The 13,247-nt window shown below is 40.0% G+C and overlaps 3 protein-coding genes across 3 annotated transcripts; 1 reads left to right on the top strand and 2 right to left on the bottom strand.

Annotated features, from left to right (window-relative positions):
* Positions 1 to 418: 418 nt before the first annotated feature.
* On the top strand, positions 419 to 6,094 carry LOC141401771 (vesicle-associated membrane protein 3-like). Its single transcript, XM_073982253.1, has 3 exons — positions 419 to 795; positions 957 to 1,216; positions 5,508 to 6,094. The coding sequence occupies exons 1-3, from the start codon at positions 710 to 712 to the stop codon at positions 5,537 to 5,539; spliced, it is 378 nt and encodes a 125-aa protein (XP_073838354.1). The 5' UTR covers positions 419 to 709; the 3' UTR covers positions 5,540 to 6,094.
* A 141-nt stretch (positions 6,095 to 6,235) lies between these two features.
* Positions 6,236 to 6,923, bottom strand: wrm2 (wurmchen 2 transmembrane micropeptide). Its single transcript, XM_073982254.1, has one exon. The coding sequence runs from the start codon at positions 6,921 to 6,923 to the stop codon at positions 6,750 to 6,752; it is 174 nt and encodes a 57-aa protein (XP_073838355.1). The 3' UTR covers positions 6,236 to 6,749.
* On the bottom strand, positions 6,236 to 10,576 carry wrm1 (wurmchen 1 transmembrane protein). The gene is made up of 3 exons (XM_073982252.1): positions 10,422 to 10,576; positions 9,602 to 10,164; positions 6,236 to 7,169 (listed from the first exon to the last, which is right to left on the bottom strand). The coding sequence occupies exons 2-3, from the start codon at positions 9,890 to 9,892 to the stop codon at positions 6,990 to 6,992; spliced, it is 471 nt and encodes a 156-aa protein (XP_073838353.1). The 5' UTR covers positions 9,893 to 10,164; positions 10,422 to 10,576; the 3' UTR covers positions 6,236 to 6,989.
* Positions 10,577 to 13,247: the final 2,671 nt, after the last annotated feature.

The raw sequence follows: 13,247 nt of genomic DNA, 5'->3' as shown, positions 1-13,247 counted from the left end.
CCAAACTTTGCATTTCGTATTATTTCATCCAGTCATGTATCAGTTTGGAATATGGTCTATATCGGTCTCGTTCTTCGTGTACCTCCCACACAAATTTGCGAAAATGCAATTTGAGGACTCGTTTCGGATCTATTTGAATTTTTTTTGCAGAAGGTTGTTTTCACAGTCCCTATTACAACGGTACAATTTTCTTTCAGAGTAAGTCCATACTTTCAGAGATAATAGTCCCAAAAATCCTGCCGGCACATACTAATTTGGCTAGCGTGCAAGTCTCAAACTGTTTTCAAAAATTTCTTCCAAATTTAGTTCAACGTAATTTAATATCTTAATGATTTGGTATAGCCCCACATTACGGTGTCTACAGGTTCCATATATTTTGAAGGAAACTGTGTTACAAAACCAATATATTTTTTTGTAATGACTAACAAACCTAAATTAAAAAAAAAAAAATGTTTTAATCGCAGTATCGACAACTGAGTTAGAGGAGCTACAACGTTTCACTTAGCAGACATTGCGGGTTTTACTCTTAAATGAGTCAGCTAACTGCAGCATACAGACGTTCATATAACTTAAAAATATCATCTTATATGGAATAATTAGTTTTGAATAGCAAGTGACATTACGAAAACGGAAATAAACTCATTAAAATTGAAAAAAGAACACACAAATTGGAAAAAACGTTAGCTAAGAGAAAGGCGGAAACACAAGAATGGCAACAGATAAACAAAGCAACGTATTTGAAACTCCTTGTGAGAATCAAAATGAATATTCCAAAAATATTTCAAATGAGACAGAGTAAGTTTATATCACTGGGGTTTTCTAAATGCATATGTACATAACTTCATGTGTTGTAATGTGTACACGAAGAAAATCCAAATCCCTACAAACTATTCTTACAAGTTCACAAATTCAAGCCTTTAAATTAATTCTTTAAATAATCATTGTTCTACTTTCAGTTACCGTACTCCCGAACTCTTAAAACAAACAAAAAAAGATGTCGATGAAGTTGTTGAAATACTGCACGACAATCTTAAAAGGGCAATAGACCGTCAAGAAAAATTTGAAGATTTATCTGATAGAGCCAAAAAAGTGGAAGAAAATGCCTCCAGATTTGAAGAAGAATCTACTGCCTTAAAACGTAAAAAATTGTGGAAACATATGAAGAGCAAAATCATTATAGCCATAATACTTGCTATTATTCTTATCATATTAATCGGTAAGTGGACAAACAAAAAAGTGTGGTTGACCCTAGTAAACTGGTAATATAGGATGAACCGATATTTGTACAACTTCGACAAATGGGACCATTTTTCCCAAAGCAACGTTGGCAACCGTTTCATATGTACCTGATTGACCCGAAACCACAAAAATCTCCGAAGGGAGGCAAGGGGAAATGAGTACAGTAGGTGGACCAACGTTTCAAACAATGCTGGAGGATAGTATTCTAGACATCCTCAAAAAACTTAGCATGACTGGCTGTAACAAAAGCTTTAATCATGGTAGCTGACTGTTCTGAGACGCGGTATTTTCTCGGTTAATATTTGTTGTTGTAACAGTGTTTTATTATTATGTTTGTATGTTCGTTCTCCTGTTCAATCTGGCTCTGGGTCTTTCTCCAGTTCCAGGAAGTTGGCTACTTCGATGGGATGTAACCACAGATCCACTGGAGTCAGATGAGTAGGCTTGGTGGGGCAGTTGAATAGGTGCTTAGTACCGTGCGGGCCCATGCCGCATACTGGGCAGATGTCTTGCACGGTGCGATCGATTCCCGCCCAATAGAAATTTAGGCGACTGCAAAAAACTACTCTGCTTTGTCGTGGCAGCTGACGCTCTTCAGCTGCGATAGATGGGGGATGTGCTCCGATGACTGCATTCACACAATAACTGCTAGAGCATGAATATCCTTCTTGATATGCCTGGGTGTATCGGTGGCAAGCACATGGTGATTGGGATGGCTCTCACGGTAAGAATCTTTGTCTCCTGGAAGAATCTTTGCCACCTCATGTAGATGGTCCACTGTAGATTTGAGGAGGCACCCTGTTGCTGTTCTCAGGGCGGCGTTCTGACAAATTTAAATCTTATCCCACTGCGTGACACATAAATTCGGGGACCAAACTGGCGCCGCATAGCTTACCACAGACCGAACAATCGCGTTATACGTGGTCAACAAGGTTTCTTTATCTGCACCCCAAGTGCTGCCGGCTAGGGACTTTAGGGCCTTGTTCCTACATTTCAGTTTATCGTAGATAGCTGCGGCATGCGCGGACGACGTGAAATTGGTGTCGAATGTGACCCCTAGAATTTTGGGGCAGTTTGTGGTCGGAATTCTGCTACCATCGACCCTGATATTCAACTCTCTTCTATACTGCGCCGTCCATGTGCTGAACAGAGTGGCCGTCGATTTAGTGGCGGATATGGCGGATATCTGAATATTCCTCGCGTGGAAAAAGGTGGTAAGATCGGTTAAATAGGAGTTCAGTCTCTCACAGATGTCATCAGGGTAGGTACCTGACGCCAGGATCGTACAATCATCTGCATACGTTACGATCCCAATGCCGTCTGGAGGGGGGAATACAGGAAAGGTAGAGGTTAAACAGTTCCGGAGATATCACTCCTCCTTGGGAAACTCCCTGTTTCACTCTACGGGGCTTGGATTTCTTGTTCCTGAATTCCACGTACGACTGGCGTCCACACATATAATTTACTATCCAACGTTTCAAGCTTGGCCGGAGGGTTGTCTGCTCAATGTCCTCAAACAGCGTGGAGTGCCTGACTGTATCAAAGGGTTTTGATAAGTCAAGCGCCACCATCACTGTTCTATCACACGGCCGTCTCTGGTTGAGTCCTTGACAAATATGTGTGGTAATGGCGTGCAGAGCAGTTGTCGTGCTGTGCTGCTTACGGAATCCATGCTGATGATCGGCAACTCGATAGCTATTTCTGATACTGGGGAGGACTAAGGCCTCAAGGGTCTTCGCTACAGGTGACAAAAGCGAAATCGGCCTGTACGATTCACCTTTGCTGGCATCCTTGCCTGGCTTCAGTAGCGGGACCACCCTGCCCATTTTCCAGACTTCGGGAACAATAAGGGTGGCTAGCGACAGTTTGAGAACTTTAGTGAGATACTCCACTCCCGGCTCATCCAGCTGTTTCAACATTTGGATGATTTAGCGTTCCTGATGGCATTCGCAACACCATCCATTGTAAACTGTGGTGGTTCATCCTCGGCAGGAAGAGATCTAATGCGACGTAACACTCTTCTCTTCGCCCTTTCACTCTCGGGGTGCTCGACAAACAGTCGATTGAAGTAACTTGCACACCTCTTCGGGTCAGTCAACGTAACGTCGCCAAACGTGACTGATGTCCTGTCATCCCCCCTTCCGGGGTTCGAGAGTGACTTAACCGTTGTCCACAATTTACTTATACCGGCTCCAATGTTGCAACTCTTCAGATGATTCCGCTTATGTTCGCCGACCAGCCTGTAAACTTCCACTGTCAGCTTCCTGACTCTGGGGTCGTCGGGGTTGGTTCGACGAAGCTCATCACGCTCATTTGCTAATCCCGTCGATTCTGCTTGGAAATTTGGTCTTACTTCGGGTATTCGACCAGCAGGTATATGGCGAGCGGCTGCAGCATTGATGATGTCTCGGAACGTCCTTTCTGCTACCCGAACATCAGAAGGATTGGGCATTTCTCTGAAGCGGTGATTGGTGAACTATCTATGGGGAGATGGTCTGATCCAAGGGAAATGACGGGTTGCCAGGTGACGTCATTTGTCAGACCAGGTGACACGATGGTTATGTCTGGCGAATTGTGACACGCTCCTCTAATTCTGGTAGGGGCGTCCTCATTGACAAAACGTAGAGCTATCAATCTGCTCAGCCAGCGCTATACCTCTCTGGTCGTTTCCGAGGGCCGAATGCCACATCTCATGATGCGCATTAAAGTCGCCCAGGAACAGGCGATTATGACCTTCCAAAAGCGGACTAATGTCAGGCTTATAATCTGAGATACAGCTATTTCTCGGCGGGATGTTTACGTTCAGCAACTCTATATCGGCAGTTCCACACCTGACTGCTACCCCCATACATTCCATGTACGGGTCGTTAGAGGCAGGCTCAAGCGAGATAGGTCTGTATTGAACAGACTGATGCAAAAGGAAAGCTAATCCCCCACCTCCACATCTGGAGCGATCCTTCCTTATTACGTTGTAACCATCACAACGTACTGAGCTGTGGTCGTTCAGCATGGTTTTCTGCACCGCCGCGACCTTGATCTTCTTCCGATTCATTAAGTCCACTATTTCATCGATCTTACCTCGGAGCCCATTGCAATTAAATTGCAAAAAGGATGCATTATCTGGGATTGGGACAACAACGGCTGGTGCGGTTGTTGTCGAGGGGACTGCGGGGGAGTTTCGTAGTCAGGCGACGAGGGAGTTTCGTAATCCGACGGCGACTCACTGGGGACAGTGTTCTCGCTCCCAACACAGAAAAACGAAAAAAATACAAACACATGTACACTGAGGTGGCAGCCGCTGGCCAGAACGCTGATGTTGTGTGGTCCCGGGTCAATCCGGTACAAAGAACCCGCTGCCGTGGGATTGTTTGTTGTCGTACAATGCTGCTTCCGAATCCCGAGTATATGATCTGTAACTGAATAAGACGTTCTGATGATGGGGAGGAGTAACGCCTCAAGAATCTTTGCTTCAGGTGGCAAAAGTATGATTCATCTTTGGTGACATCCTTGCCAGGTTTCAGAAACGTGACCACACTACCCATTTTTGCAGATTTTGAGAACTTTTAGGGTGGCTAAGGATAGGTTGAGGACCTTGCTCAGATAATCGGCTCCTGGTTCATCCAGCTGTTTTAGCATCACCATTGAAATTTCGTCAGGTCCAAGTGCTTTGGATGATTTTGCATCTCGGATAACATCAGCAACATTAGGAATCGTAAATTGTGGTAAAACGCTACTCTTCGCCCGGCCTCTATTGGGGAGCTCAATAAATTGTCGGCTAAACAGTTGCCATTCGCTAATCCCGTTTCCTCCATTGAGAAATTAGATCTTATTTCAGCAAGAATATGGCGAGCGGCTACGGTAGTGATGATGTCTCGGAAATTCCTCTCAGAAGAATTGGGCTTTTTTCTGAAGCCTTGGTAGGTGAATTCTCTGATTCCTTCCCAATTGGCATTCCCATACGCGACGGCCGGTTCTACTTATTGACCCGAGGAAACATCATCTCGGCCAGCGGCCAACCAACCCAGCAACTACTTATGCGTTGTTGTGACGCCTTTCTGACTTCAACTTACTTCTTGTATGGCGGCCCAATACTTTTAAGGTAAATCTGCGAATCCGCAACTTCCCTAGAAAGATTCTACTTAGAGGGTAAATGAGTCTACTTCCCCTGATGCAAAGGTTTTATTGTTCTTTTAGAAGAACGTTCACGTAACATCTTATTTAATTTCATTATATTCCAAAGTTTACCATTTTCTTTCTTTTATTTTCAGCAACATTGGTTTCATCATTTGGTGGTTCTTGACAATAGTAGGTCAGATCATCAAACAGAATAAGAGAAAACAATGGCCTAGAACATTTGAATATTTTTAACTTCGATTGACCACATTTAGAATGATTTTAATTAATATTGTAATTGATTTTGCAAAAACTTAAATAAAAAAGAGTTTCATTAAACATTACTTTCGTATAAAGGAAAACAAAACAACAAAACCGCTGCTGTAAAAAAGTGTTTCTCCAAAGAAATAATAATAATATCTACATACCATTTAATTAATTTTGTTTATAATAAAGGGGGGTTTGACTAAAAACGCATTTGAATCCTTCCAATGCAAGGATGAATCTATTAAAGGGGTGTTTACACCAGCCGTCAATGTCATATGACCCGAAATAAAAAACATTCCATATCTGCCCACACAGAAAATGTGGACACGTAATTCCACTGCATTTTTGCTTGTGTGGACTTAAAAAGTAAATGGCGTAAGGAAAATCCCCAATATTGCACACATTAGCGACTGTATAACGATGCAAAATTTCAGGTCATATGACATTGATGGCTAGTGTAAACACCCCTTAAGACATACAATTTGAAATAATGGTTTGTTCCAGAACTGCAAGAATCTACTAATTTTTACTATTTTTTCCGATAACATAAAGAGAAAAATGTTATCGTAGTAAAAAATAGTAGCTTCTTGCAGGTTCTGGAACAGAGCATAAAATATGTTTTTATATTTATTTTTTATTTATAGTCGTATACAAAATACGAATTTTGTAAAAGTGTGGATACAAAGAAGTCATCATATAAATGTTAGTAAAAATGTAAAAGTTGTAAATTGTATAGGTATAATATTAATAATAAATCGATGTGATTTGTTAGCTTAAGGACTATGCATAAAAGACTCTCTAAAATAAAGGAGATTCTTCATACTTTTTTCTTCAATAAATGGACGGAAATGGTTTGCAAAATGTCTTCAGTTCTACTTGAGGAAAAAAAAAATAAACACAAATATTTGCTCTGTTCCAGAACCTGCAACAAGCTACTATTTTTTATTACGATAACATTTTTTCCCTTATGTTATCGAAAAAAATAGTAAAAATTAGTAGATTCTTGCAGTACTGGAACATACCATATGTTTAAGGCACTTAAAAACAAAATTTTAAATTGTGGCAAACGAAGACATTTTCTAAATTATGGAATGTACATCTTTTGGATATGTGTATACATCTATTCAATATCAGGCATAACTGATTTCATGTTCATAGGCCCGTTCTTGCCAATCCTCTCTGTCGGGTAAAGCATGGTGACGTAGCCCACATAGACGTGGACCAAAACGTAACATTATCATTATGACGCCGACAATGAAGAGAGCCAAAGCTGCAACAGCAGGATACAATATTATAAATGCCATTTTGTTTTATATAAAAGGGGGCTTTTCTATGTATGTATGTATGTTTGGTGTTTGCCTCGGTTTAGTTTATATATCGCTTTCACGTTTGGTTTGTAATTCCACGTATTCTTCACGATGTCTTTGTTGGTGTACACTTCGACCTTCTGGGCGTGGTGGACGACTAAGATGCTGTTGTTGTTGATACTGTTGTATGGGTACTTCTTCGCCTTGAGCTTCAATATCTTCAGGGAAAATACGTTGTGCGGGCTAAAAATTAGAAAACGCTATTTATATCTGCTGGTTTTTTTGAATGCAAATTAATAACAATGTAGTACACACGACTAAACCTGCACCATTCGCATAAGCCAAGCCTGCCATTAGCTCAGACTGTTTTAAAACATGGAGAAAATTTTAATCAGTAGTGCAATTATGTAACTAATTTTTTGAGTTACCGACAAAAATCGGTAAAATTAAAACGCAAAATTATCAATGAAAAGTTCAAATAAAAGTTGACAACACTATTGCTATCGGTAGAACTTTACGACTACTTTTTATTCATCGCTAACTTACCGGAAAAACATCGCCAATTACCGTCGGCGGTAACTCAAAAAATGAGTTAGAGAATCGCACTACAGGTCGTGTTAAATATGGATTGGAGATAAAATTTAATTTCCTGTCATTAGAATTTGAGAGTCCTTACATTCTACACATTACGGATATCGGGGGTTCTTCCACACCACATAAAAAACCTTTTCTCTCTTATAATTATTTGTTTTTTTTTTTTTTTTTTTCAATGATATATTGCTGAGTCCGTACTGCGTGTCGATCAGAGTAAAACTCCTTTAGTTTCCTCACTGAATGAAGCTCTATATTAATATGATATTCGAAGACTTTGGCTATCAAAAATATTGCATGCAACGTTCTACAGGTTATTGAGCAAATTTAAATTCCTACAAAGGATAGGCGACGCCAGCGTGTTTCGTATCATAGTTAATGCTCAATAGAGGAACATTCAAATTTACCAAAATGCACTTGGAGACTACCGTACCAATACTACTCTGTCATGGGCTGTAGACATACCGATCGGCGGGATATAATCAAATGGACCATTGTTACACATATTCAGAGAGTTGCCACATTCCCACAGGTAGCTGAGAGGATTTTCCGGGACATCAACAATGCTGCTGCCGCTCGCTACATACCTGCTGGTGAAATACACGAAATAAGACTAAATTTCCCAGCACGGAACTAGTAAATTAACGTTGTTTTTGTAGCAGCATAGAAACCTACGTAGAAGCCTAGGTTTGATGCTGGATTGGCTGGCAGACGCTGTTCGAAACACTATGGTTTCGGGTCAATCCGGTACGAAAGAACCCGCTGCTTTGGGATTTGAAGTTTTTACCCACCCGGAATCTCAATGGTAGTGCTTAAGCAACTGGATGAAACCGATCAATTGATCGTTACCCACCCATATTATACCAGAAGCCTAGTGTTCTCGCTACTGAAGCCATGCAAGCAGAGGCGATTCGTACATGCCGTATTCCCTCCTGTCGCCAGTAGCGAAGATTCTAGAGGCACTACTCCTTCCAATGATGAGAAGTTGTTTCCCGGTAGCCGTGTCTCTTGACCTGTCGAAGGCCTTCGATACCGTCAACCATGCCAAGTTGCTCGAGGATATTCCCGGACTTCCCTCAAATAGTTTGTGGAATTCACCAATGGCGGGGTTATTTTTTACCTCTAAAATGTTTAACCTGTACCTTCCATAAATACCCACCCTCCAGACGGCATTTAGATCGCAATGTATGCGAACAGCCATTAAACTGCATGCTCCGTTCGTAAGTTATCGTGCACGTTAGTAATTTTAGTTGGCGGACAAAGATATAAACTGCCCGATATGGACTACATCGAAATAGAAATAATGTATCGGTTACTCCCTTCGTTGTTGTTGTCGTGCACACCTGCCATGCAGATGGACGGACATTGCCAAATCGACTAAAAATTGTCTAAACTGATTGATCATAAGACATGTGTGGTCTAAAATCATTATTTCGTTGAGGCACATTTTTTCTTGTCAAATTGTACCTATATTCTCTGAAACCATACGGATAGGGTATTTAAATCGACGCCGTCTTTCCATTTAGTCCAACATGTATATCTAGCAAAACGTTAAGTCGAGACGCACTGTCAAGTGTCGCTCATCGCTTCCTTTACCCGATAAGTCTGTTTGTTCAATTGTCCCCCTTAATCAAGAAATTGTTTTTCGGCTGGAGAAAAACGCTAGCTGCCACGACAAACACGGGCTGTTTTAGATTAACTTGGGATGGGTATGTTCTTGTGTCAGTCTCAATATGACAGTTTTATTCAATGATTTGGGACCTCCTTCTAATCTCTGACCCCGATTAAGGCATCGCTGATCAAGCGTCTGAATATAAACAAGTTGCAACTTTATTGAGATAGGTTGCTAATACACTTGTCAGTAGACTTTTTTATATTGAATCGTGGTTCAATATCGTAAGCGTTTTTTCGTAAACAATGCGTTTTGCATTAGTCTTAATGTTTGTTTTAGAATGTGAATTTGTTGCAGCCACTGCTACATTACGAATTTTAAACAAACTCCTTTTCTTCTTTGAAAAATACTCAAATATTCAAATTCATATTAGGTATTACAATTTACAAATATAAAACAAAACATTACTAACCTGCAGTTTCTGGAAATAAGACACGTCTTTCAATTCAGTTAAATCCAATGGTGGTTGCTTATGTGGCGTTGCTGACCAAATTGATACCAGCCAACGATTACCAGTATGCCTATCCTGCCAATATCTACGATGCTTTGAACAGCAACCAAGTATTATATTAATTAAAATAATTGCGCTGAGAATGACGGTACAGACTGCGATGGTCACATAAAATGGTGAGAAATTTCCATAAATGTGTCCAGTAAAGTAGGGATTATTTTTATAAGCTGTACGTTCGTCGATTGTTGACATAGTCCGTGGCGTAGTACACACTCACCCCAAATGGCGAAAGAGGAGGCCAAAAGATAGGCACAGTAGGTAGAAGTTATGGGAAAAAAGAGACACGAACTTTCTTTCAGTACAAGACGACAAGAATGTTGTTGCCTCAATGTTGTGATAAATTCATAAACAGCTTCTTCAGCGTAAAGGTAAATTTGTGTGTGTGTATGTGTTGGTGCATTTGCGCGTATGGAATTGGACAATCATTCAAATTAGAATATTTCGATATGTGATGGTTTGTTGGCCTAAAAGAACAATGGAATTAAAAATTGTAATATCTATTTCCAATTGGGACAAAATAAGCTGGCTACTTTAAAGCAACACCAACCCAATTAACTCGTGGCTATGTCACATTTTTAATTAAAATACACAATGAAAACATTGAGACACTCCCAAGCTGGTTAAGTTAAACGCGAGTTTAGGGTGTGGCTTAAAGTTTCCAGTGAAAATATTAATAAGTTCCACATTTATTTGTAAATATTTTTCTATGGTTTTTACTCACTCAGTTCGTTGCTTTATTTATAGTTAAATTTAATTCACATTTAAGCTTTAACGTTGTAAATCTACTTTTTATTTGGAAATTTACACGAGCAACAACAAATGCACTTGATCCGAGTATCAATAAATAGAAATATGAATGAAAGCCTAGTTTAATGTACAGAGTTGTATTTTTCATCGAAAGGTCATCGAACGATAACAGCTAATCGACATGTTATCGATTTTACTTCATCATGCATTTGAACAATTATAAGGTATGGTATTTTAAAATAAATAGGGACCGAAGTTTTTTACCATTTTACACTAGCACGTGTTTTTGGAATTGACGTAATTTTTGACACATATTCTATGGAATTGACAACTTGAATGACACATGTTTTATTAAACATGAAAAACGGCTTTTACATTTAACATGTTTTATAAAACATGCATCATTTCAGTTGTCAATTCGAATATATGTACACATGTCAAATAAATTATGTAAATTCCCAAAACACCTGTTTTAAGTCCGTGTTTAGACACACGGGAAAGTAAATTCAGTTTTTAGGCAATAGGGGGTAGGAAGGAGTATTGAGGAGCTCTTTCCTCTCCGCTCTCTCCCAAAAACTCAATTTACTTTCCCGAGAAATTTGTGTGTCTAAACACAGACTAAGTGCAAGTGTAAAATGAGTTTTAGATGTAAAAGTCCCTTTATTTGACAGATGTTCTAATGGAATTGAATGTCTCGCCTTCAGTATTTGGGGCGCTAGTGGACCTATAACAACAGGCCGGTCTGCGGTTCTGGTGCGATATTCAACATGGACATTACGCCATGGAATAATGTCCAAACCGGACAGAATATCCTCCTGAGAACTGCAACATGGAACCATCTTGGACCAAGACCGCTACCAAATTTTGTGTACAAGAGTTGATGTCTGGAGAGAGAAATGCAAAGGTACAAACGGAAACTTCTAGATCCGCACGATACGTTTCATCTTGTTAACATCTGAAATTATAAGCTCTGTTCCTTTACGCGCAAGAATCTTCAAGTTTCACGACTTTTTACTCGAAAAATGTTTCTTCGCTTGATGTAAGCATACAATTGATATGAGAGCAGTTCACAACTTTTGCTAATTTTACCACCTTTACCATTTTATACCCTCAGCCTTTAGGCTAGAAAGGGTATACCTATACACTTTCATACGGGCAAAATGTGCCTCATCGAAATAATGGTTTTAGACCCCAAGTATGTTTGGAACAGCTATGAACAAAGCAGTACTCTAGCGTCGATTCATGGCTCAAATACTACAGTCACACATATTATTTTGTGCATCATTGGTTTGGAAGAAATGTGTTTTAGACAATTTGGAGTCGATTTAGCAATGTCCGTCCGTCTGTCTGGCTGGCTGGTGCGCACGATAACTCTCAAACGGATGAGCCGATTTCGTCCAAAATTTGGCTATCGTAATATTTTGATCAAACTTAGTTTAAGCTCGAAGATGGACCATATCGGTTTACTCCTTCTGGCATCTCCCCCACAAAAGTTCGGAAATGTTCGGAAAATTTGTGCGCACGATAACTCTTGAAGGGAGTAACCGATTTGGCCCATCCCCACATCGGGAAATGTGTACCAGACTTAGATAAGGTTTCAATATGGACTCAATCGGTCCACTCCTTCGGGTACCTCCCACACAACATTTCGGAAAAGTTCAGTTTAGGGCCTGCTCTCGAATCGCTTTGATTTTTGTTGTAACAACTTATATTCACTGCCCTTCATACGACGGTACAAGTTTCATCAGGGGCAAGTCCATACTTCCTGAGAGAATAGCCTGAAAGATGCAAAAAAAAACCCCTATGACACCGTGTGTAGTGGTTGGAGCGTAAGATAACTCTCGAACGGATCTGCCGTTTCGGGCCAAAATGTAGCCTTCGTAATACTTTGTGCAGACTTAGTTTAAGTTCGAAGATAAGCTATATCGGTCCACTCCCTCAAGGAACCTGCCCCACAAAAGTTCAAAAATGTTCGGAAATTTATGCTAACGATAACTCTTGATGGGAGTGACAGATTTGGTCCATACTTTACACATCCTAATATATCTACCAGGTATAGGTCAGGTTCGAATATGGACTATATTTGTCAACTCCGTCGGGTACCTCCCACACACATTTTTGGATAAATTCACCAGCTCTCAGATCACTTTAATTTCTGTTGAAGCAACTGGCATTCGCTGCCTCAATTACTACAGTAAAAGTTGTTTCAAGGGCAAGTCCATACTTCTTGAGAAAAAAGCCCGAAAGTTGTAAAAACTTCCTATGGCACCATATGTAGTGGGTGGATAGCTCGAACCGAATACTGCGTTCGTCCACACTTTGGATATCGTAATACAGTAATTTCTGGTTACCTGCATTATTCATAGCTGCATTTTGGCGTTACCTGACCAAAAATCTGTTTATATGCAAGTATTCTCTAGATTCCGTTCAATATATTATGTTTAGGTGCACATTCGATAGCTGCATTTTCGGCATAGCTGCATCAACATTTTGGCGGTTTTACTTCAATTTGGTTGTAAAATGTACATATATCAGCACAAGAAAAAATTTTAAATTTTTCTGCGAACTCAAAACAAGGATAAAATTCAAACACCCTGATTTTGTACCGATAAGAAGTGTGCAAAACAAATACACCACAAGAAAAGATAATAAATTGTAAAAATTTGTAACGTTTTCTCTCCCGAACTTGAAATGTCTCTCACTTTATTATTTCAACATTGCTTATAGCTGCACATCATATGCACTTAAGTAATATTGAAGATATCGGCCTTGTTGCGCAGGTAAGCGAATTTAAGCTTCC

Source organism: Musca autumnalis, unplaced genomic scaffold (assembly GCF_047663935.1).
Source record: "Musca autumnalis isolate F117 unplaced genomic scaffold, ASM4766393v1 scaffold_4, whole genome shotgun sequence".
NCBI lineage: Eukaryota > Metazoa > Arthropoda > Insecta > Diptera > Muscidae > Musca > Musca autumnalis.
The sequence above is the reverse complement of the archived record's forward strand: the minus strand, read 5'-3'. Positions and strand labels throughout refer to the sequence as shown.

Bases quoted from the DNA above. Each gene is read 5' to 3' on its own strand.
- LOC141401771 (XM_073982253.1), top strand. From the start codon at position 710: ATGGCAACAGATAAACAAAGCAACGTATTTGAAACTCCTTGTGAGAAT. The intron at 796-956 runs GTAAGTTTATAT...TTCTACTTTCAG, and splicing joins AATATTTCAAATGAGACAGA to TTACCGTACTCCCGAACTCT. The intron at 1,217-5,507 runs GTAAGTGGACAA...TTTTATTTTCAG, and splicing joins TATTCTTATCATATTAATCG to CAACATTGGTTTCATCATTT.
- wrm2 (XM_073982254.1), bottom strand. From the start codon at position 6,923: ATGGCATTTATAATATTGTATCCTGCTGTTGCAGCTTTGGCTCTCTTC.
- wrm1 (XM_073982252.1), bottom strand. From the start codon at position 9,892: ATGTCAACAATCGACGAACGTACAGCTTATAAAAATAATCCCTACTTT. The intron at 7,170-9,601 runs GTTAGTAATGTT...TCTAATTTTTAG, and splicing joins CTTATTTCCAGAAACTGCAG to CCCGCACAACGTATTTTCCC.